This window comes from Orcinus orca, chromosome 10 (assembly GCF_937001465.1).
Source record: "Orcinus orca chromosome 10, mOrcOrc1.1, whole genome shotgun sequence".
NCBI lineage: Eukaryota > Metazoa > Chordata > Mammalia > Artiodactyla > Delphinidae > Orcinus > Orcinus orca.
This window is the reverse complement of record NC_064568.1, coordinates 80765292-80786858: the sequence shown is the minus strand read 5'-3', so window position 1 is coordinate 80786858 and position 21567 is coordinate 80765292. Positions and strand designations below refer to the sequence as shown.

General features: G+C 47.6%; 1 protein-coding gene across 1 annotated transcript; it reads left to right on the top strand.

The window, feature by feature from the left end:
* Positions 1 to 237: 237 nt before the first annotated feature.
* Positions 238 to 17936, top strand: MCM3 (minichromosome maintenance complex component 3). The gene is made up of 17 exons (XM_004285606.4): positions 238 to 486; positions 1486 to 1598; positions 2024 to 2232; positions 2703 to 2833; positions 5016 to 5254; positions 5718 to 5826; positions 6514 to 6667; positions 7007 to 7138; positions 7741 to 7949; positions 9940 to 10114; positions 10456 to 10582; positions 11386 to 11536; positions 13974 to 14114; positions 14606 to 14709; positions 15216 to 15301; positions 15731 to 15800; positions 17183 to 17936. The coding sequence occupies exons 1-17, from the start codon at positions 409 to 411 to the stop codon at positions 17379 to 17381; spliced, it is 2427 nt and encodes an 808-aa protein (XP_004285654.1). The 5' UTR covers positions 238 to 408; the 3' UTR covers positions 17382 to 17936.
* Positions 17937 to 21567: the final 3631 nt, after the last annotated feature.

Sequence of the window (21567 nt, the reverse complement as noted above, 5' to 3'; positions counted from 1 at the left end):
AAACATCCGGAAATAAGGGGGAAGACTATGACTCCCAGAATGCAGTGCTCCCAGGTCTCGCCGGCCCTCCGGTTGCCCAATGAACGGGCTCCGCTAGCATCCTCTCGTCCTATTGGTCAGCTTTCCCGTCAGTAAGGGCGGAGCGGAGAGGGCCCCGGATGGCACTTTTCCCGCCACAGCGAGGCGCCGCGCGGAAAACTTGGAGAAGAAGCAGCTCTCGATTGGATACTCTCTATTCTTGCGTAAGAGGATTCAGCCAATCAGAATGTAAATACCCTACAAGCTACCCCGCCCCTTCCTTAAGGTTACTTTTGTTGGCGGGAAAAGTTGGGAAGTTTTAGCGCTGGGGCAGGGTCAGCCAGGGGCCCTCAGCACGGCTCCGGTGGCAGAAGTTTCCGTGCGGCGAGCATGGCGGGGACCGTGGTGCTGGACGATGTGGAGCTGAGAGAGGCGCAGAGAGACTACCTGGACTTCCTGGACGACGAGGTGAGAGAGGCGCCGGGTCGCGAGACTAGGGCGCTGGGAGCCTTAGGGCCGCGCACGGGCCGAGGGAGGCCGCGGGCCTCCAGGCGGCGGCTGCGGGGCAGCGGCTTGGGACCTTCCGCCCTTATCTCGTAGCTTTCCTAGAGGCGGAGTCAGTGGTTAAAAGCGATCCTGTGACTTTTTCCCAGGTACAAATGGTGGCCGTTCTCGCGAAAGGCAACAGGTTTCCTCCAAGTGCAAACCAGCTGCAAAGACCACGTTGATCACTCCCTGCTCTCTTAACTTGAGGGGAGGGTGAGGGGAAGGACGGCAGGAAAACGGTAGTGACCCGCCGCATTTTAGGGTCCCCAGGTTTTAGTGACCGACTTCCTAACCGGAGATTTGGCCGCAATCTTTTTCCATATCTAGTAGGTTGCGGAGAAAGAGTATTGGTATGCAGATAAAGGGGGTTTTACATGCAATTTAAGACTGACAGCCGTGGAACGTTGGTAAAAACATCTTGAAGTGTTGATAGTGCTGTTTGTAAATGTAGCTAAGGCTCCCTACTCCTAGGTCCGGATGTAGGAACTCTTTGTATATTATACAGATGATAGGGAAATGAAATATTTTCATTCCATACAAAATTCTGCAAGGAAAAGTCACTTTGATATGCATATTAAAAGTCCGTTTAATTTACACTTTGACAAAATTTTTATTTGTTGTCCTCGTAGACTTACGAGCTCGTTTTAATTCCCCATTAAAGGTTGAGAAATGACTGCACACAGAAGAGCTGTTGGTGATAATAGGAATAATATGGACCTTGAGGAAGTCATTATAATTCATACACTGGCCTCTTAGGGCGTATTTGGAATCCGAGGCTAGTGAGTGAAAACGTGGGAGAAATTGGGGTTCAGATGTGCCGCAGAGATGGATATATTTTTCTTGCTGTGAGAGCTGCCTCTGTTTAAAAACATCTGATTTTTGAATTTGTGGCTGCTGTGGCATGCGGTGGCTATTTTGCAGGAAGACCAGGGAATTTATCAAAGCAAAGTTCGGGAGCTGATCAGTGACAACCAGTACCGGTTGATTGTCAACGTGAATGACCTGCGTAGGAAAAACGAGAAAAGGGCTAACCGGTGAGTGGTTGGGGGTCTCCAAGGGCACATCCTGGCCCTGAGTGAGAATGGCTCCCCTCTCTTCCCTGGATTGGAGCAGGCTTCACAGGAGAGGACCTGGATGAAATGTTTTTGACCCTGAAGCCCTTAGTGTCTCACCAGCTCCTATGTTTTTTACCTCTCTTCCCAAAGTAGGTGGTGGACATTTTCTTCTCAAGAGCTCCTTGTTCCATGTTTAACTGAGTATCATTTCTCCATCGTTGAATTAGAAGTTGGCCCTCAGTTCTGATGTATTGTACTGGGCCTTGTAGGATGGCAGGAGAAAGTAGAAGCTAGATTTTGCCGTCAAAGCTTTGATGATCTAAGAATGTCCACTTCTGTTTTGTGGGTCATTTTTTGAGTTCTGCCCTGTCTGCCTAATGATTCTTTCTCTCGCCCGTCTGCAGCCTCCTGAGCAATGCCTTTGAGGAGCTGGTTGCCTTCCAGCGGGCACTGAAGGATTTTGTGGCCTCCATTGATGCTACATATGCCAAGCAGTATGAAGAGTTCTATATAGGCTTGGAGGGCAGCTTTGGCTCCAAGCATGTCTCTCCCCGGACTCTTACCTCCTGCTTCCTTAGCTGTGTCGTCTGTGTGGAGGGCATTGTCACTAAATGTGAGTGGGCTAAAGTGGGGGACTAACGGAATGGAGTTGGCATAGGCTTGGGGGGCTGGAAGGCAGGAGAGGTGGAGTAGAGTTGGGGAGCTAATGGCTTCAGAAAGGTGGAGCACTGAAATTACGGGGTGAAACTTGGAGGAGCTCAAGTATTGCACAGTAACTAGGGGGACTTTGAGTGACCACCTGTGCCAGCAGAATGATGAAGTTGGCTGAGAGTGGAGGAGTCGTGGCTCTTGGCAGTCTCCTCATTCTGACCGTGAACTCCTACTACTTCTCAGTCAGGATCAGCTGTACTTGAAGTTTTACTTGGATTATGGTGTTGTTCTAGGTATAAAGGTGAATTAATGACAAGTAGTATTGAAATTGCTCAACTAGTTGGAAGAACACAGTATTTGGAGTCATCGTGGGCTTGCCGGGGTTACATCCTCCTTCTCACTGTCTAGTTGGGTGACTTTCCATTCCTATAGGCTCTCTAGTTCGTCCCAAAGTCGTCCGCAGTGTTCACTACTGTCCTGCTACCAAGAAGACCATAGAGCGACATTATTCTGATCTCACCACCCTGGTGGCCTTTCCATCCAGCTCTGTCTATCCTACCAAGGTGAGGAGAATGAATTGATTGGACCTCTTTAGAGGTTGGGCTCAAAGATGTCTGTTTTAATGCAAGTAATTGGGTAATATCTGAAGTCTTTCTTCTAGATGTGAATAAGATGAAAAGTAAGGGTTAATTTGAAGGAAAGATTGATTGCTAGTCAGAGTTTAATATGGAAAGTCCACAATTCTTTTTTTTTTTTTAAAGAAAAAATATTCTCTTTAGAAAACTTGGAAAATTATGGAAGAATTGAAAGAAGGAACAAAAGTCATCTAATGTACGTTGATCTTTTAGCAAAGTTATAATATCATATGATTTTGTAATCTACTTAGAGTAATATGGAAAAATACTTATGCAGTAATGTTACTCTGAAATCTCTGCAAATATTTTACTGTGGATTTGAGAGAAGGTTGACATGGAGAATGGCTTTAGTCTTGGTGTTCAGATTGGTCTGCATTGAGGATGGTGCGAAGTCTTCTTACTTAGAGACAAGAGAAGATGACTAATACTGATTACTTGATGTCTGAACACATTTTATCTCTGCGTGTCCCTGCCGTCAAATTTTTTTTTTTTTTTTTTTTGCGGTACGCGGGCCTCTCACTGTTGTGGCCTCTCCCGTTGCGGAGCACAGGCTCCGGATGCGCAGGCTCAGTGGCCATGGCTCACGGGCCCAGCCGCTCCGCGGCATGTGGGATCCTCCCGGACCGGGGCACGAACCCGTGTCCCCTGCATCGGCAGGTGGACTCTCAACCACTGCGCCACCAGGAAGCCCCTGCCATCAAATTTTAATTGAGAGCGACTGTATCCAAAGGATTGTCAGGCACTGAGGAGGACACAGATGTAAAGAAGACCCAGTCCTTGTCTACAGTTTTATCAACTGGTGGAGGAATCGTAACATAAACAAGACTGAGTTTCTTAGAATTGTAACTGAGTCATACTTGAGAACCATTTAGTCTATCTCAGGTGAAATGTGAAGCTCAGCGAGCCTCCAGTTAGAACTACTTATGTTCCAGTTAGTGATGGCCCTGAGGACAGGAGCCTGTCTTTTTACTCTCAGGCCAGTTGCATTTCCTCAGTCACCTGGCTCTCTTGTTCATTAAGATCGCTACTTTCTAGAATTTATTCTCCAGGAATTACTCAGGGGTACTCTGCTGATTGCTGTGGCCAAGCTTCTTTGCTCAGGACCTGAAATACACCAGACCAGGTCTCCTGGAGGTTGTCTAGTGTGGTTCTTAAGAGCATGGGCTTTGGTGGACCGTGGAGAACTTCTTTATCCTCTCCCAGCCTCAGTTTCCTTGTTTGTAAAATGTGGAAAATACCAGCTTTTGGGACTGAGTTGTGATGATTACATGAGATAATTTTGTGAAGTTACAGCACAGTGCCTTGCACATAGTAGGCACTCCACAAGTGATAGCTGCTGTGTTTCTAGAAAATTCAAATGGCAAGGAAGTAAAACTTTGAAATGTTTTTATTGAAGTTTAATATACAGAAAAGCTTACATAAGTGTACAGCTCAGTGAAATTTTACAAGCTCTGTATAAAGTCAGCATCCAAACCAGGAAACGGCACCTTACTAGTGCTCAGAAGTCCCTCTTGAAGCCACACTGCTCTCGAGATCCTGACATCTAGCAGCTTCGAGTACTTTTCCCTGTTTTTATATTTTATCTAAATGCTCATCTGTGTTGGGCTTCTTTTGTTCAACATACGTTTTTGAGTTTCATCCATGTGTATAGGTGTACTCCATATATTTTCACTGCTGTGTAGTATTCACTCGTGTGGCTATACCACACTTATTTAACCGTTCTGTTGATGGCATTAGGATATTTTCTAGATTTTGGCTATTTGGAATAGTGCTGCTGTGAACATTGTAGTGTGTGGCTTTGGGTGAACGTTGGTGTTGGGTATTACCTAGGAGTAGAAATACCGAGTCATAGCATAGGGGAAGTAAGGATCTCAGTATAGATGTTAATGCAGCCATGGTCCCTTCTGGCTGTAGATCACCCCTTCCATTAGATGGTTTGTAACTAGAACAGACAGGAATGGAAAAAACTGGAGAAGATATTTGGCGTTTATTGTTCCTGGATACTAATCTCGTGCGGTTTATCTACAAATTATATTTGTTTCCTACAACAAACGAGTGTGGCATTCTAAGACATGGTCGAGATGACTGCCTCTCTGTGTGACTTTTCCAGGATGAGGAAAACAATCCCCTTGAGACAGAATATGGCCTTTCTGTCTACAAAGACCACCAGATCATCACCATCCAGGAGATGCCAGAGAAGGCTCCCGCTGGCCAGCTTCCCCGCTCCGTGGACGTCATACTGGATAATGACTTGGTGGACAGAGTGAAGCCCGGTGACCGGGTCCAGGTGGTGGGGACCTACCGCTGCCTTCCTGGAAAGAAGGGAGGCTACACCTCAGGGACCTTCAGGTAGATGGTTCGTCCTGAGGTGTTTGGAATGCTGCTGGCAGAGTACATTCTGGTAGCAGTCTTTCTACAGTTTGCCATCTTCCCCAGAGTTACATTGGACTGGTGAAACACTCTACCTGCCTGGGAGATAAAACTCGCCATACTGTCTTATGCTAGAAGTGGGAGTTACTGGTCACATATTACAGCCTCCTGGCTTACCTGGGGGTTTCTTGCATGTTCCCACCTCCCTCCCATACACTGTCCCAAGCTCTGTGGGTCAGCAGGAGGTAAATTCCCAGGGTGAGGCACCATCAACATATTTGTGTCATAGATGAAGAGAATCAGTGGTTGAATTCGGAACAGCTTTGCTTCTCTGTTTTTTCTTTTCTTTATTTTTTTCTGATTTGCTGTTCTAGGTTAGGAGCCTAAGAAGGCTTTGGTGTTAGGAATTGAAAATAGCCTGTTACTGTCCTCTCTGTCCCAGGACTGTCCTGATTGCCTGTAACGTGAAGCAGATGAGCAAGGACGTTCAGCCTTCCTTCTCTGCTGAGGACATAGCCAAGATCAAGAAGTTCAGTAAAACCCGTTCCAAGGTGTGGCGTCCTTTGAGGATTTGAGGGTGGAGATGAATTTGTTAGGGTTGTATTTGGGCATGGCCATCTTTGTACTGCATCAGGAGGAAGGTCAAGGCTTTTTCTCGGAAGTATTTGGTGCCAGCTTCTAGTTTTGAGTCAGTAAGCAAAAGGGTGTTTTTGCTGTTTTTCTTTAATATTTCTGTTGTGCTACCTGCTAAGTGAACCTAATACAAATATTAGGAGTTAGAATGTTAGTGTACCAAGGAGTCTATACGGAATACACCAGTGATACATGGTTACTTAAAGATAAAATATGTTATTTTTGTTTTAGTTCTCTAATTTATTTTTCTTTAAAAAATTTCTCCTTTTAAAGACAGAATGTTCTCATTCAGAATTGAACAAAATCTATGCATGTGTGACAGAGGTTACTGCTGAAGCACAATACATAGTCTTATTAAAACTAAAATGTTTTGAGCCTGGAAGCACTTTTTTTCCTAAAGATTAAAGCTCTGAGCAGGTTTTGGAATCCAGGCTTCCTCTGTGTCTGTTCTGATAATGCTCTGATCGGTGTGAAAGTCTTAGAGAAGAAGCTTTTACAGTTAAGAACAGTGTATTTCTTCAACCATCTTCTGTGGGCTGAAGTGAGTTCATCCAACCCCATGGAGGCTCCTTAGGCTTTTCACTCCGTGTTTGTTCTTCCTCCAGGATATCTTTGACCAGCTGGCCAGGTCGCTGGCCCCCAGCATCCATGGGCATGACTATGTCAAAAAGGCAATCCTCTGCTTGCTCTTGGGAGGAGTGGAACGAGACCTAGAGAATGGCAGCCACATCCGTGGGGACATCAATATCCTTCTAATAGGTACGGTGTTGGTTTAGTCTCCTGGTCTCCCCCTGTGGGGTGTGGTTGCAGGAATCTATCATCTGTCAAATTGTGTGTCTGTACCTGGCTGTGTTTCAGTCCCATCAAAGGGCAAAAGTCTAAAATGAATTTTTAAAATTATTTTTATTATTTCTGGGGTTCCTGATTTATAATGTCTAAAATATATTCTTCTGTGAATGGGAAAGGGAAAGGGAAAGAAATAATATTAACAACCTGTTACTATACATTTCTATTGTGTCAAGAGCTGTGCTAGAAAAGCAGCACTTGCTGGGGGGCAAGGGAGTTTCCAAGAGTCACTGCTGCCCCGTCCCATTACAGGAGACCCATCGGTCGCCAAGTCCCAGCTTCTGCGGTACGTACTGTGTACCGCACCTCGGGCCATCCCCACCACCGGCCGGGGCTCGTCTGGAGTGGGTCTCACGGCCGCTGTCACCACAGACCAGGAAACAGGTATGGGTGGAAGGGTCCTTGGCAGAGGTCCAGCAGTGAGATGAGCATAGATGGTTTGAGCTTGCTCCAGGCGCTGGCCTGTATTGGGAAGATACACTTGAGAGGTTAGTGTGGGCCAGATTGGAGAGGACCAAGTATCTGGCAACAATGGGTGAATTATTGAAATGTTTGGGTGGCCCTCTAGTGACAAGAATGTCTCCTGGAAGGCTGTTGGAAAGAGCTGTGAAGGAGCAACTTTTGACATTTGAAGGGAAATAAAAAAGAAGATTGTACTGCTTTCTACGTTAGAGGAAGGGATTTGAAGACCAGTGAAAAGAGAACAGAGATCTAGTTGGGAAATGGCTTGAAGATGAGGATAAAGAGAGGAAATCTGTGAAGGAAGTGTGTTGGAGGCTAGCTGCTTAGATATCAAAGTGGGACAAGGAATACTGTTCAGATACAAGCTTCCTCAGGGTTTCCTCTGAGTCTAGGTGCTGACACCTCTTAACTACACTCTCGTTCTCATGTATGGCAGTGCGAGGTGCTTAGGAAGGAGACTGACATCTAGTCCCGTCCCCTACAACCTGGATGGTAGTGTGTGTTTTTCCCTCCCCACCTCCCAGGGGAGCGGCGTCTGGAGGCGGGGGCCATGGTCCTGGCTGACCGAGGTGTGGTTTGCATCGATGAGTTTGACAAGATGTCTGACATGGACCGCACGGCCATCCATGAGGTGATGGAGCAGGGCCGAGTCACCATCGCCAAGGCCGGCATCCACGCTCGGCTCAATGCCCGCTGCAGTGTTCTGGCAGCCGCCAACCCTGTCTACGGCAGGGTGAGTGGAATCAGGCACTCAACTGTTGTCCTCACCTTCATTTGGTTTTGCTGAGTGACTAGGCTGCAAAGTTTATTCCAGGTGACCTGGGGAGCAACAGGCCACAGACCAAAGTAAGCTTGTCATCTTGTTACTGTCCCTGGTTTAGGGCAGTGGTTCCTCACCCGTTCATCCATGTCAGAATCCCCTGGAAAGTTATTTATTTAAAATAAGTTTTTAAAAATACAAAGAAGAAAACAAAAGTGACCTGCAGCCTCACAACCCAGGTAACCTACACTGACACTGAAATAAAAGTACTGCATGCAGATGGTCGGAGGATTTATGAACAGAGCAGAGAGATATAATAAGGAAATGAATAGCCTGCCTTCTCTCTCCTGTTCCTTTCCCAAGAGATGACCACTGACGGCTCTTGAGTGTTTCAGGAAACAAAAACTTTAGCATGAAAAGAAAAACAAAAAAACAAAACTTAGCATGTGCCAGTAAATACACTATCTCCTTGTTAAGAATTAATCTATTTATCTTTGTTTTTTAGTATGACTATGATGTGCTTAGGTGTAATCTTTTATATTTATCCAGCTTCGGGTTTGCTGAGTTTAGGGGTTTTGTTTTTGTTTTCTTTTAAGCAGCTGTCTAGTATTCCATTGTATGGACTTATAATAATTTGTTTAACCAGTCTCCAAATGATAGGCATTTGGTGTTTTCCCTTTCCCCTCTGCTATTATGAATGAAACTGTAGTGAACATCCCTTTATGTGCATTTTGTTAAGCATTTGGGAATGAATACTTAGCAATGGAATCATTGGATTAACAGTTACATGCATTTTTATGGTAGAGATTGCCAAATTGCCCTTTTAAAGATTGTACCATTATAATACTATTAACTAATACTTACAGATGCTTTATATTTATTAACTCCTTTCACTCTCACAATAACCTTGTGAGGTAGGTATTATCCTCATTTTACAGATGAGAAAATGAAGGCATAAAAGGTTAAGTAACTCGCTCAAGAGTCACAAGCTAGAAAATGGCAGAGAGGATTCGAACCCAGAGCCCGTGCTGTGCTCTGACAACTTATGATCCCGCAGTGAATGAGAATACCTGTTTTGCTGGCATTTTTTAAACATACGGGTGCCTAGTCCCCAGCCCAGAGTTTCTGAATCCAAATCTCTGGGTTGGGGCTCTTGGTAGCTATGGTTTAGAAAGGCTCCGTAGGTTAGTTCTAATGCATAGTGTGGGTTGAGAACCATACAGTTTTAGATTAATGGTAACACGTGTTACGTCATTCTGAAGAATTTCTCTGGGGAACATAGGGAGAAGATGGCAGGTCCTGGAATGTGAACGTGGCCAGAATCGTTAATGTTACCTACGAGGTTGTCAGGCCTCTGACTGACGTGGGGAGGCGTCAGCTCGTAGGCCTGGGAGTTGAAAGATAAGAGTATAGGCGTTCTTGAGTCCCAGGAAAACCTCCCTTGATCCTTAAGACATTATAGTTTATAGATTATCACGCGTTTTTGTTGAGACTTTACCCAGTACCTTCTGAGTAAGGAAGCCAGAGGCTCCAGGTGTTTCTGGCTTAGCCAGCTTGTCATGTCTTCATAATAAGTAGGGAAGAGGGACTCATCTTCCAGAGCTAGTCCTGCCTCTGATTGAGGAGCAGAGTGAAGCTTGGGGAGGAGAAGGCTGGTTTTGAGACCCACAGTCAGTTTGCTAGAGGCAATGGAGCGAGGAGGTGGGGCTCTGTTTACCTGGAAGGAAGGGCGTGGGGCTCTGAGCTTGCTCAGGTCAGCTGAGCATCAGAGGAGGGCTGCACATAGAGGAAATGAATTCAGTTTCTTAGTAGCCTAGAAATGCTTTACATCTTCACTGCTTATTCGCTTTGCGTTTGAAGGTCTGGTCTTCTGTTCTCACTCACCTAACCGATCCGGCCTCCTTGTTCTTTCTTCGCATTGATGTTGTCTCCACTCTCCTTTTTTCTCGTGTTCCCCACCCAGTACGATCAGTACAAGACCCCCATGGAGAACATCGGGCTGCAGGACTCACTGCTGTCCCGATTCGACCTCCTCTTCATCATGCTGGATCAGATGGATCCCGAGCACGATAGGGAGATCTCAGACCACGTCCTCAGAATGCACCGCTACCGGGCACCTGGCGAGCAGGACGGTGACGGTGAGGCCGGGGGAAGAGGAAACCTGACTGAGGGGAGGGCACCTAGACACAGGCCGCACTCTCAGACCCAGCCTGGCGTTGGTGGGCGTGGTAGCATCTGGGGTGATGTGGAAGGTGCCCTCGCCTCCCTGGTTCCTACGGTGTGTCTCTTGTCCATTTCAGGGTCTGGGAACACCTTTGAGCCTCTTCTGTGGGCCAGGTGGTTCTGCCTCCTTATTTGTGGGGCTCACGTGTCTGCTTCCTTCTGGGTCCTTGCTTTGAGAGTCTTGTATCTCTTCAGAAGAAGCGATTTCCCCTGGGTTCAGCTCTTTCTTATTCTTTCTCCTGACTTGATTTTCCAGCTATGCCTCTAGGGAGTGCCGTGGATATCCTGGCCACGGAGGATCCCAACTTTAGCCAGGAAGACCAGCAGGACACCCAGATCTACGAGAAGCATGATAGCCTTCTGCATGGGGCCAAGAAAAAGAAGTGAGCGTTCTTCACACCTCTTCCTGGAGGGAACCTGAGATTTGTGTAGAGCATGTTTATATGTGCTGCCCAGGCCAAGATCATGCTTGGGGTCGTAATCATGGGGGCCTGTTTTCTCTTCTGGATCCACAGATGCACCCTTTTTCATGGCCACTTGCCGTGTGAATGTTCGTGGGTGATCAAGCTTAGGTTCTGGTCTTTTCCTAAAATGGAAGGCTTTGACGCCCACCTAACTGATGGTGGGTGTGTCATGTTACCCGTGTACATGAAGTGTTGCACAAGTCTCGTGGCCATTCGTGGTGAGCTTTTGTTGAAGGGGCGGTAGATCGCAAGCACTGGAAATGTTGCAAGTGGATTTGGATAAAGGAGACTTGTGCTCAGTGCCTGACATGTGAGATCCCATTCCTCTATTTTTGGCCTTGGTGCAGTTGGAAGCATAGTGTAATCTTCAAACCTGTTGGTTTAAGAATGTGGAATTTGGAGTCAGAAAATGAAATTTGAGTCCACTTAAGATTCTCTGAGCCATAGTTTTCCCACTGATAAAATAGGACAGATAACACCTACACTTTGTACCTAAACTACCTACTTCACAAGTAATACCTAAGTAACACCATAGAATTAAATAAAAGTATGTGAGAGGGTCTTGTACATGCTGTGTATGAATGGGGTTTGTGACACTGGGTTCCAGGCTGTAGCTCTGCTCTGTCACGTGACCTTGACTTCCCTGAGGAGGGGCAAGGCTACGACCCCAGGCAGGTGCTGGGCTGTGGCAGGGGAGTGAAATTTGCCGTGTGCGGGTCCAGGGAGAAGATGGTGAGTGCAGCTTTCATGAGGAAATACATCCACGTTGCCAAAATCATCAAGCCCATCCTGACGCAGGAGTCGGCCGCCTACATCGCAGAGGAGTACTCATGCCTGCGCAGCCAGGACAGCATGAGCTCGGACACCGCCAGGGTGAGCCTGCCTGTGGGACAGTGACCGGAGGGTGACCGGAGCCCCTCAGGATGAGGCTGGGGAGGGAGTCCCTGCTCCCTGGGAGCACTGGAAGCATTTTAACTGAGTGATTTCTTACCTTTTTCTTTGTGGCCTGAAGGGCTTCCTGTTACACTACTGTAATCATTTCCTTTTACAAAGGAAAATGCAATGTGAACCCCAGAGCTAATGTGTTTCTCATGAGTTCAGATGACATTGGCCTCCAGAAGCTGTGATTTATTCAGCAAACATGTGGGACTTCCCTGGTGGTCCAGTGGTTAAGACTCCGCGCTTCCACTGCAGGGGGTACGGGTTCGATCCCTGGTTGGGGAACTAAGATCCTGCGAGCCGTGCCACACGGCCAAAAAAAGAAAAAAACATTCAGCAAACGTGAGCGACTTCTGGGAACTGAATGAGTCTCTGTTCTTACGTGCAGTCCCCCAAGAGCTCAGTCCTGGGCCCGGGAGGCAGAAAGTAGATGAAAAGGTCATATATACCTATAATTATATACCACAGTGTAGTACCCAAAGGGGAATGAATGTGAAAGACAGTTGGAGTGTAGATGCAGAAGCTGTTAATTTTTCCTTTAGACTTTCCAGAAGGGATATGAATGTCAGGGAAGGATTCCCAAAGGGTATGATATTTGGGCTGGACTTAGAAAAAAAATTAGGAGTTGCGTAGCCATGATGATCATCCAAGGCTATTTCTAGAAACCTAATACACCTGCCCGTGAATTTATCGAAGTCTTTTGGGGCAGTGTAGTTTATATAGGTAGGATTTCACAGCAGAAAGACCCAAGTCCCAAACCATCATGATGTGATAGAGACATAGACTCTTGGATTCAGACATGACCCCAGATCATCTATTCCAGACTTACACCCAGACAAGAATTCCATCTTCTGGAATTCCTGCTGGGACTTCCTTGACACCTCCAGTGACAGCATGCCTGCATTGAAATCACTGCATTGAATCACTACATTGAATCACTGCATTGAAATGTTAGAATATTCTTCTATTTATTGAGCTTAAACCTGCTTCTCCATGACTTCTACCCATGGGCCTTAATTTTGTTTTCTGGAGACTGTGTATGACTTATTTTCTTCAGATTGAACAGCCCCCTGTCTTTTTAATTGTTTTTCTTGTCACATGAACATGTTCCAGTGTGTCAAAGGCCCTCTCACTGAATACAATACACTATCTTAGTTGTGGTCTTAGTGGGATTGGTAAATCTCTCAGTTTGGACTCTGTAGTTCTGCTCGTGTAGGCTAGGATTTCATCAGCTTTAGGTTATTCAAGAATTGGAGTTTACGATGGAATGTATAAGCTACATACTCTGGTAGCTTTCTAAATCATTAAAAAAATTGGTGAATTTATTTAAATATGAATGTATTTGTTTTTGAATGTCAGATTGGCTGTAAGTGATCATTTAGAAAACTAGAAAGCAGAAGTGACCAGATACATCCCTGAAGCATCATAGGATGGGGGACGGGAGGTGTGGTGGAAAGACCAGCCCTGGGCTCTGACCCCAGGGCTTCAGTAACGTTTGCAACTTGTGCACATCCTTTCACCTCCCAGGTCGCAGTTTTTCAACCCATAAAATGAGAAGGTTGGATAATGTCAGGGCTGCTTACCTAGGAGGGCACATCAGAATCATCTGAAACTTTTTTTATTTTGGCTGCACTGCACGGCTTGTGGGATCTTAGTTCCCCGACCAGAGATTGAATCCGTGCCCTAGGCAGTGGAAGTGTGGAGTCCTAACCACTGTACCAACAGGGAATGAATTCTTAAACCAGACATTCTGATCCATTAGACCAGGGATGCCATTCAGACAATAGCATTTTAAAAAGATGAACCCTCCACCACCCCCCACCCCCCCATTTGGGATAACACCCACCCCTTTGGGAACCACTTGATAAGAACATGTCAGAATTGTGCTTCTCCTCTGGACCTAAGTGGGTTTACCCAACTTTAGAAAGTTTGTCCTCAGATAACCTCTCTCACACCCCCATGTAGTATGACATTAGACAAATTATTGGAAGCTCTTTGAGTCCCATTTTCCTCATCTCTAAAGCTGCTCCAGGTTATTAAGGCTGTTGACTGACACAGTGAACATAAAAGCAGGATCCTGGCACGTTGCAGGCCTGCGGCAAAGGTTCTTCCTCACTTTCCTCTCCAGCTGTAAGATGCTGGATGGTTTTCTTCCCTGTTCACCTCGTTCTCCCTCCCTCAGCCCTCAGTCATGTTTCCTTGGTTGTTTTTATCTTTCTGAATTTTACGTACTTTTTTCTGGCTCCATGGCTTGGTTTTTCCAGAGCTTTTCTGGTGGAGTCTTTCCCTCTCTGTGCGGTGGGAGTGACGGGCATGACCGGCATGCCGTGGGGGGACTTGGATGAGTGGGCCCCCTTGTCTTCTCCCCCAGACGTCTCCAGTGACAGCCCGGACACTGGAAACTCTGATTCGATTGGCCACGGCCCACGCCAAGGCCCGCATGAGCAAGACCGTGGACATGCAGGATGCAGAAGAGGCTGTGGAGCTGGTCCAGTACGCTTACTTCAAGAAGGTGAGCATCCAGGTGCTGGGCCTGAGGCTCCTCTGAATGAATTGTCGGAGCTCGTGCCTCACAGCTGTGCACGGTTGACACCTGTATCTGGGTTGTTGGCGGAAAGCAGCGTCTTTCCACTGGCCTTCCCCTGACTTAATCTCTTTGCTAGCATGGGGGTTGTCTTAAATTTAAACTAAACACCTGATCTATAAAGAAATGAATTGTTTTTCACTTAACCATTACGGGATAGACTTTTTTCCATTCATTTCTGTATTCAGTGAACGCTCCTTGAGCACATACTGTGAGAAGGGTATGGCACCCAGCTTCCAGCAGCTTCAAGCATGGGTCGCAGCCAACCCCTGCCCCTAGTCCTGGACTCAGGAATGAGAGAGTCCAGGTCATCAGACCCAGGGAGTCACTGCTATCGATGGTGCAGGAGGGACTGTTCTTTACTCAGTCCCTGGCATCTGTGACCCTCCTGCACACCCACGTGTGGCTTGGTGTCCTAGGTTCTCGAGAAGGAGAAGAAACGTAAGAAGCAAAGTGAGGATGAATCGGAGACAGAAGATGAAGTGGAGAAAAGCCAGGAGGACCAAGAGCAGAAGAGGAAGAGGTCGGATGAGGCACCGAGGAAGGAGATGAAAGACTTAGATTAGGGCTGGGGAGGGGCGGAGGGGGTCAAGGCTGCGGGGAGGGGTGACCAGACCTGTGCTGCAGTGAGTCAGAGTGTGAAGGTGACTCGAGCAGAGAGGGTGACAGCCCCTTTGTCCTCGGTGTGAAGCTTTTGGCCTCTTTCCTGCTAGGGAAGGGCTAAGTAGAGGAGCAGTAACCCGCGCGGAGGCTGTTGAGTCCACATTTCAGAAGTCTTTCCTCCAGGTTATCTTTTCCTCTCACACCTGTGGTTGAATTTATGAGGGTGGGCGACAGAGAAGAGCGTTGGGAAGCAGGGCCTGCTCGTGCTCTAGTCCAGAGACGTTTGGTCTCTTTCAGAAAAGGCAGCAGTTTGTACAGGCCTGGGCCTAGTGTTCCATTTGGACTGTATGTAGATGGTTCTCTGTGGTCAGAGGTGCAGGACGGAGCTCACCAAAGCCCGTCCCTTAACTGCTGTGGGCACTTTAGGAGGAAGACCCATCACTCGGATGCCAAGGATGGGGACTCCTATGACCCCTACGACTTCAGCGACACAGAGGAGGAGATGCCTCAGGGTAAGCGAGCAGCCCCTAGTGGTACGAGGTGGTCGCTGACTGCTGACCCTTCAGTGCTCTGCCTGTTGCGTTTGCTGGTGGGCTCCCAGTGGGCTCCCCACTTGGGACCCTGTGTCTAAGAGGTCTGTCCACGAGAATCCCAGGAAACTCAGTCAGAACTTTGGAAATAAGCTTTGCCCCCTTGTCTGCTTCCTCCCCGGTGAACTGTGCTCCTTGCCAAGCCTGGTGTGAGCGTCCCAGATCCCGTGTGCTGAGGGTCCCCCGTCTGACTTGAGGCCTTTCTCCCTGCCTGCCCTGGCTGGCCCCCGAGGGCCCCAGGAGTGAGTGTTGCAGGCTCATGAGGGCGGGGTTGGAGAGGGGCCTCTGGGCTCTGTGGACATGGCTTCACCTTGTCGTCCTCCCACTCTCTGCCACCCTTTCCCCCTCAAGTGCACACTCCAAAGGCGACAGACTCACAGGAGACCAAGGAGTCCCAGAAGGCGGAGTTGAGTGAATCCAGGTGAGGAGGGAAGACCTCTCCCCGGGATGGTAGGAAAAAAAGCTGTTATCAACGGAGCTCAGAACTAGAGGCCCGAGGGTTTTTAGAACAGTTTCTACTCTGATGACAATTTCAAACTTGAAAAAAGTTGCAAAAATAGTGTAAAGAATTCTTTACACTCTTTACTCAGAATCCCCAGTTGTTTATGTTTTACCATTTGCTTTATAAATAATTCTCTCTGGGAATTTTAAATCAATACCCTTGTGAGTTCAGGAAGAAGGGTTGTAGAGCAAGGACAAGTTGTGTCTCACTGTAACCTTGGGTTCCTCTCAGTAGGAGATATATATATATATATATTTTTTTTTTTTTTCTCCTCACTGAACTGTTGTCATTTGTTTTGAGATAAAGAATTTTTACCACTAGAGGTTCAGAAAGTTTTATCTATAAATTTTATGTTTCCTGGATTTCAAAGTAAGTCCACGGCTAAGGTTTGCTGTTTTCTTTTAATACCTTAACAGACTCAAACAGTGTCTTCACTGAAAAAAGTTTGAACAAATTGAAAAGTATTTAGGAAAAAACATTAAGATCAAGTATAATTCCATCCCCCAGGACAACCATTGAACTACATTTTTTTTTTTTCCTTTTTTTTTTTTGCGGTAAGCGGGCCCCTCACTGTTGTGGCCTCTCCCGTTGCGGAGCACAGGCTCCGGACGCGCAGGCTTAGCCGCCATGGCTCACGGGCCCAGCCGCTCCGCGGCATGTGGGATCTTCCCGGACTGGGGCACGAACCCGTGTCCCCTGCATCAGCAGGCGGACTCTCAACCACTGCGCCACCAGGGAAGCCCCATTGAACTATATCTTAAAGCACTTTCTGAATCAGCACATGGAGATCTCTTTTCAATGACTGCAGGGTTTCCATAGTATGGATGTGTAAATTTTTATTTTTGTTTTCTAATGGTGGACATTTACCCTTCATAAGACTGCTGTTGACAGTAAAACATTCTTAACATTTATCACTGTGCAGTGGTGGGGGAAGAGCTGTGGGGTTAGCTTCTAGGAATGGATTCCTGGGGTCAAAGGAGATGCACTTTAAAATTGTAGTACATGTGACTAACTCGCCTCCCAAAGATGCCATCCAAGTTTGCGTTTCTGCCGATGGTATATGGATGCCAGTTTCGCACATGCTCAGAGGCCTCTGGTTTTTAAAATGCTGTTATTTCTCACTGTGCAGGAAGCTCTGTACTACAACAGCTTAGCTTTAAGGGGGAAGCTTGGGCGTGGAGCAGCCGGGGCAGGCTGTGCAGTTGGAGGATGCCTGTGCTGATGGACCGCAGCATCGATCTGGCCTGAGAGCACGTGGGCCTCTTCCTGCTCCTTCACCCTGTCTCTCCTGTCCTGGGCAGGTTGAAGGCCTTCAAGGCAGCCCTCCTGGAGGTGTTCCAGGAAGCTCACGCACAGTCGGTGGGCATGAGTCGCCTCACAGAATCCATCAATCGGGACAACGAAGAGCCCTTCTCCTCTGCGGAGATCCAGGCTGCGCTGAGCAGGATGCAGGATGACAACCAGGTCATGGTCTCCGAGGGCATCGTCTTCCTCATCTGAGGGCCCTTGTCTGTGTACGGTGGGGTTCGGCCAAGAAAGTTTCTTCCCATTTCCTCCTCCCCCTCCCCCCAGCCTATGCGTTCATTCCCTGAATGTCAGTGTTGAATTGAACTGAAGTGGAGGACGGATGACCAAGCGGAGGCAGTGCTTGGTGGAAGCCTGGGGATGGGTCATGAAAGCTGCTTCAGGGTTAAGAGAAGCAGAAGGTGCGCAGGATGAAGACGATGCATCTTCACTGCAAAAGACTGGACCACACTCCTCACGGCCCCTCCCCAAACAAGCCACACCATTGTTAGCTGTAGGTAACATGACTTCTGAGTATTTTGGGGGGCACAGCTGGTTTCTGTTCATCCTTTCTGTGTTGGCTTTTTATCCCCCCACCCCCGAGCACTTTGGTCTAGAACAGACTTTGGGTGTTTCTGTGCTGATGGAGAGAAGCTCTGAGGCAAGTCCTAAGGCCAAGAAAGCTTGCTTTGCAGTAGCACTAGTTGACTTATACGTACTTTAGACTCAAATATCCAAGACGTTGAATAAACTTACCCATTGTGACCTTAATACTGTGTGATTTTATGGACATATTTAATTGTGGTTTTTTTCCTTGAAAGCTCCGCCCTGCGGGATGGGCTGCCCGCGTTTGGCCTGAGTCACCACAAGGTGGCAGCAGGCAACTGCACTCTGGGAGCTAGGCCTTCTCTGGGCAGATTTCTTCCTCAGGGATGCCAGCATTTATTGGTTAAAGCTGCAAACCCAAACAGCCGCAGGAGGCCAGTGAGTGAAAGTCCGGGAGAGTTGACCCTTTGCCAGGCTTTTCTGAGCAGGAATCAAAGCCCCTTCATGGAGAAATAATACCCAATACATCAGATGCCTCAAAATCATGTGAATTCTTGCCCGTTAAGAGATCCCCTTACAGGAGCGTTATGAAACGTTTCTGTTTTTAAAGGTTTTTTTTTGATGTGGACCATTTTTAAAGTCTTTATTGAATCTGTTACAGTGTTGCTTCAGTTTTATGTTTTGTTTTTTTGGCTGAGAGGCAGCTGGGATCTTAGCTCCCTGACCAGGGATGGAACCTGTACCCCCTGCCTTGGAAGGCGAAGTCTTAACCCCCAGACCGCCAAGGAAGTCCCTTTATGAAACCTCTTAACACCTGTTGTCCAGCCCTTAGGGTTTGTTAGTTTGTTTGCACAGAAGTTTGTGGAGGGGCCAGGGCGGGACTTCTATCCTCTGTATGGTTTAGGTAGCTTCTGAAGAACTTTTGAGGTTACTTAAATAAAAAGAAAAAAAAAGTGTGACTTGATGACGGGCCTGGGTCACCTGGATTGGAACTGCTCTGAGGAGAGGCTGTGCAGGTTCCCAGCCATAAGATCCGGGAGCTGCTTCCTTGTTGCTGAGGGCAGCCTGTTACCCTGAGGCCATGAGGCAGTAGGTGAGAGTTCAGGGTCATCTTCCTGGTTTTTCCACAGATGTGAAATCCAAGTCCTGTTGGGAGAGCTCTAGAGAGTACAGTCCAAGGAGCGGGCAGTGGTGCCAGCGGAGGAACTGGACGCAATTGCACACCGGCAGCGAGTCCTGCATTGTGCTGGGTGCAAATGGAGGATCTGATGCTCTGGAGACCTCCAGGCTGGGGGTATATATACGTCTAATGTGTCAGTGAAAAGTTGAAAACTACAAAATATGATTTATATGCCAAAGGAGAGTGCACACAGTGAGAGCAGAAGGAACTGAGGGGCCATGAGGGAGGCTATCAAGAAGAGGCGGGAGCTTCCGATGGGGTGCTGTAGGAAGAAGAGCTAGGGGCTTTTAAGGTCCCCTCAGATGAGCATTTCCTTATTGAAAGGCTAAACGCTTTGTCAATAGGACTTTTGTCCTCTCTCCTTCACACCTGAAGAAACTGAGGCACAGGGTGGGAGAGTAATTAGGTGCATACCGGATTCAGCAACAGCTGTAATGCCACGTTTAGCCACAAGAACGGAAGGTAGCACACTGTATTCAGTCGTCAAAAGGGATGTCAATTGTACTAAATAACCTGACTCTTAGGAACTCAGTGAATCTTCACGTTGACCTTCTAAAAACTTGTGTGTGTTGTTTCCCAACTTAAGCAACATAAGAAGGTTGCTAAGCATTTAAAGGAAATATTCCTACTCATTGTCCAGAGGCCCCATCTTCCTGCTGCAGGGACATGAACGAGGCTGCTGGGCAGGGGTGAACTGGTCTGCGGGTCAGTGCCCCCTGAGGGCATCACTGTGGCTTCGCAGAGATCACGGTGGTGGCCCCGATTCACCGGGTGGGGGGGGGGGGAATACACGCTTCCTTATCCACGTGCTTCCTTCCAAAGGAGAAGTCTGTTTCCATTTAGGTTTGCCATCTGAAAGAGTTCAAATAATTTGTGGGGCTTTGAGAAATCAGTTGTATCTTGAAAAATTTTATCCTTATTCTTTAACCCTCCTGGATAAATGAAGTGTCAGTATGAGAGAGTTGTCAAAACAGACTATTGGTAAGTGTGGCAGGAATCTAGTCCTCTGCCGCTTACCGAATAACTTCAAGTGTTGAACTGCTGGTTAATTCATCTGTAAAATGGGGATAATTCCTGCCTTTGCAGGGTGCTTGTGAGGTGACTGAGGGCAGCTGGTAGGTGCTAGCCGGCAGGGAAATACTCCATGGTACTGCCATTATCACCTCAAATTCCTGGTTCCACTAAAACAAAGTGATTCTTTTTTTTTTTTTTTCAAAGTGATTCATTTTGATGTGTTTTAAAAAGCCCACAATCCTTTGATCAAAACCATTTAAAACGATTTCCCTGTGTTGAATCCCCGAGCTCGGTCCCTTTCCCTGCCTTTCCACGCTTTCCTCGATGGTCCCTGTGGCTCTGACTCAGGCCCGTATTGCAGGGAGGACCCCTGCCTCGGCTTGTGACAATGGGCTCTTGAGCCGTCTCCCAGGGACAGAAGCCTGCCCCGGGTGGGCAGTGTCACCTCAGGCCTCAGAAGAGCCCTGCAAGGTGGGGTCATCAGGACAACAAGGAGGAGGAAGAAAAAGAGGAGAAGGGGGGCTTCCCTGGTGGTGCAGTGGTTGAGAGTCCGCCTGCCAATGCAGGGGACACGGGTTCGTGCCCCGGTCCGGGAAGATCCCACATGCCACGGAGCATGTGGGTCCGTGAGCCATGGCCGCTGAGCCTGCACGTCCGGAGCCTGTGCTCCGCAATGGGAGAGGCCACAACAGTGAGAGGTCTGCGTACCACAAAAAAAAAAAAGGAGGAGAAGGGCTCCCCGAAACCAAAGAATCAATAGGTTGTCCTCATTTTCCCTGAGTTTTCAAACTACACCAGCTGTCCTACTGACTCCAGACTTTTTCTGGGGTGAAGTTTCCCCAAAGGGTGTAGTTCGTGGAATCAGGCAGGTGCCAGGGTCACCTGTGTGCTGGCTGCCCGGCTGTTCCATCCTCACACCAGCTCTGAGTCCTTCCCTCCCCGCATCTTCTCCCCGCCCTCCCCAGGAGCCACGTGCCACCACTTCTGCTCCCCAGGAGGGGAGAGGGGAGGTGGGGCGTTTTGCCCTGGTTCTGTATGCGCAGGAAATCTCGCCAGAGAGCCTAACGCTGGCAGAGGAAGTGAGCCCTGCGCTGGGCAGCAGGGGCCCTGCATTTGCGTTCCTTTCTGGCAGTAAGTGGCTGATTAACGTGCCAGGCTGGCCAAGCTGCTTCCTTATTGGTTTCTTTATCTGGAAAAGGAGGTGGTTGAACTAGGTGATTTCTGAGGTCCCTTCTGGTAATGCATGAGACACCCAGTGTCAGTTCTACCCAGAAGACATGTTAGCCCTGGCAGGCAGGTCAGAATGAGTCGACCATCCTGTTAAACACACTTTTTGAGGGTAGTAATATTTGTGCTTCTCGATTTTGTGGGTGGAACTCCAGTATGTTTCCAATTATCTCAAGGAATTGTATTTAATTCTTAGAAAAAATTCAGAATAAAATTAATTTTTGTTTAACCCCATTTTAATTTGCTGAAATATAAACCTAGTTCCTTTTCTTTTTTGGGTCTGCTGCCTCGGTGATGAATGCTGGTTTCTGCCTGGTCCATTATTAACCAGCATGGAATCCTACCTCATTCTCTTCAGTTATTCCTCAAGGGAGAGAATTAAGATTCTAAATTCTTTTCCTAAATATTTTTACTATGAAATTCTGAGTATGTTTC

Excerpts from the sequence above, each read along its gene's own strand:
- MCM3 (XM_004285606.4), top strand. The coding sequence starts at position 409 with ATGGCGGGGACCGTGGTGCTGGACGATGTGGAGCTGAGAGAGGCGCAG. Across the intron at positions 2,834-5,015 it reads GCTCTGTCTATCCTACCAAG|GATGAGGAAAACAATCCCCT; the intron begins GTGAGGAGAATG and ends TGACTTTTCCAG. Across the intron at positions 14,710-15,215 it reads CAAGAGCAGAAGAGGAAGAG|GAGGAAGACCCATCACTCGG; the intron begins GTCGGATGAGGC and ends TGGGCACTTTAG.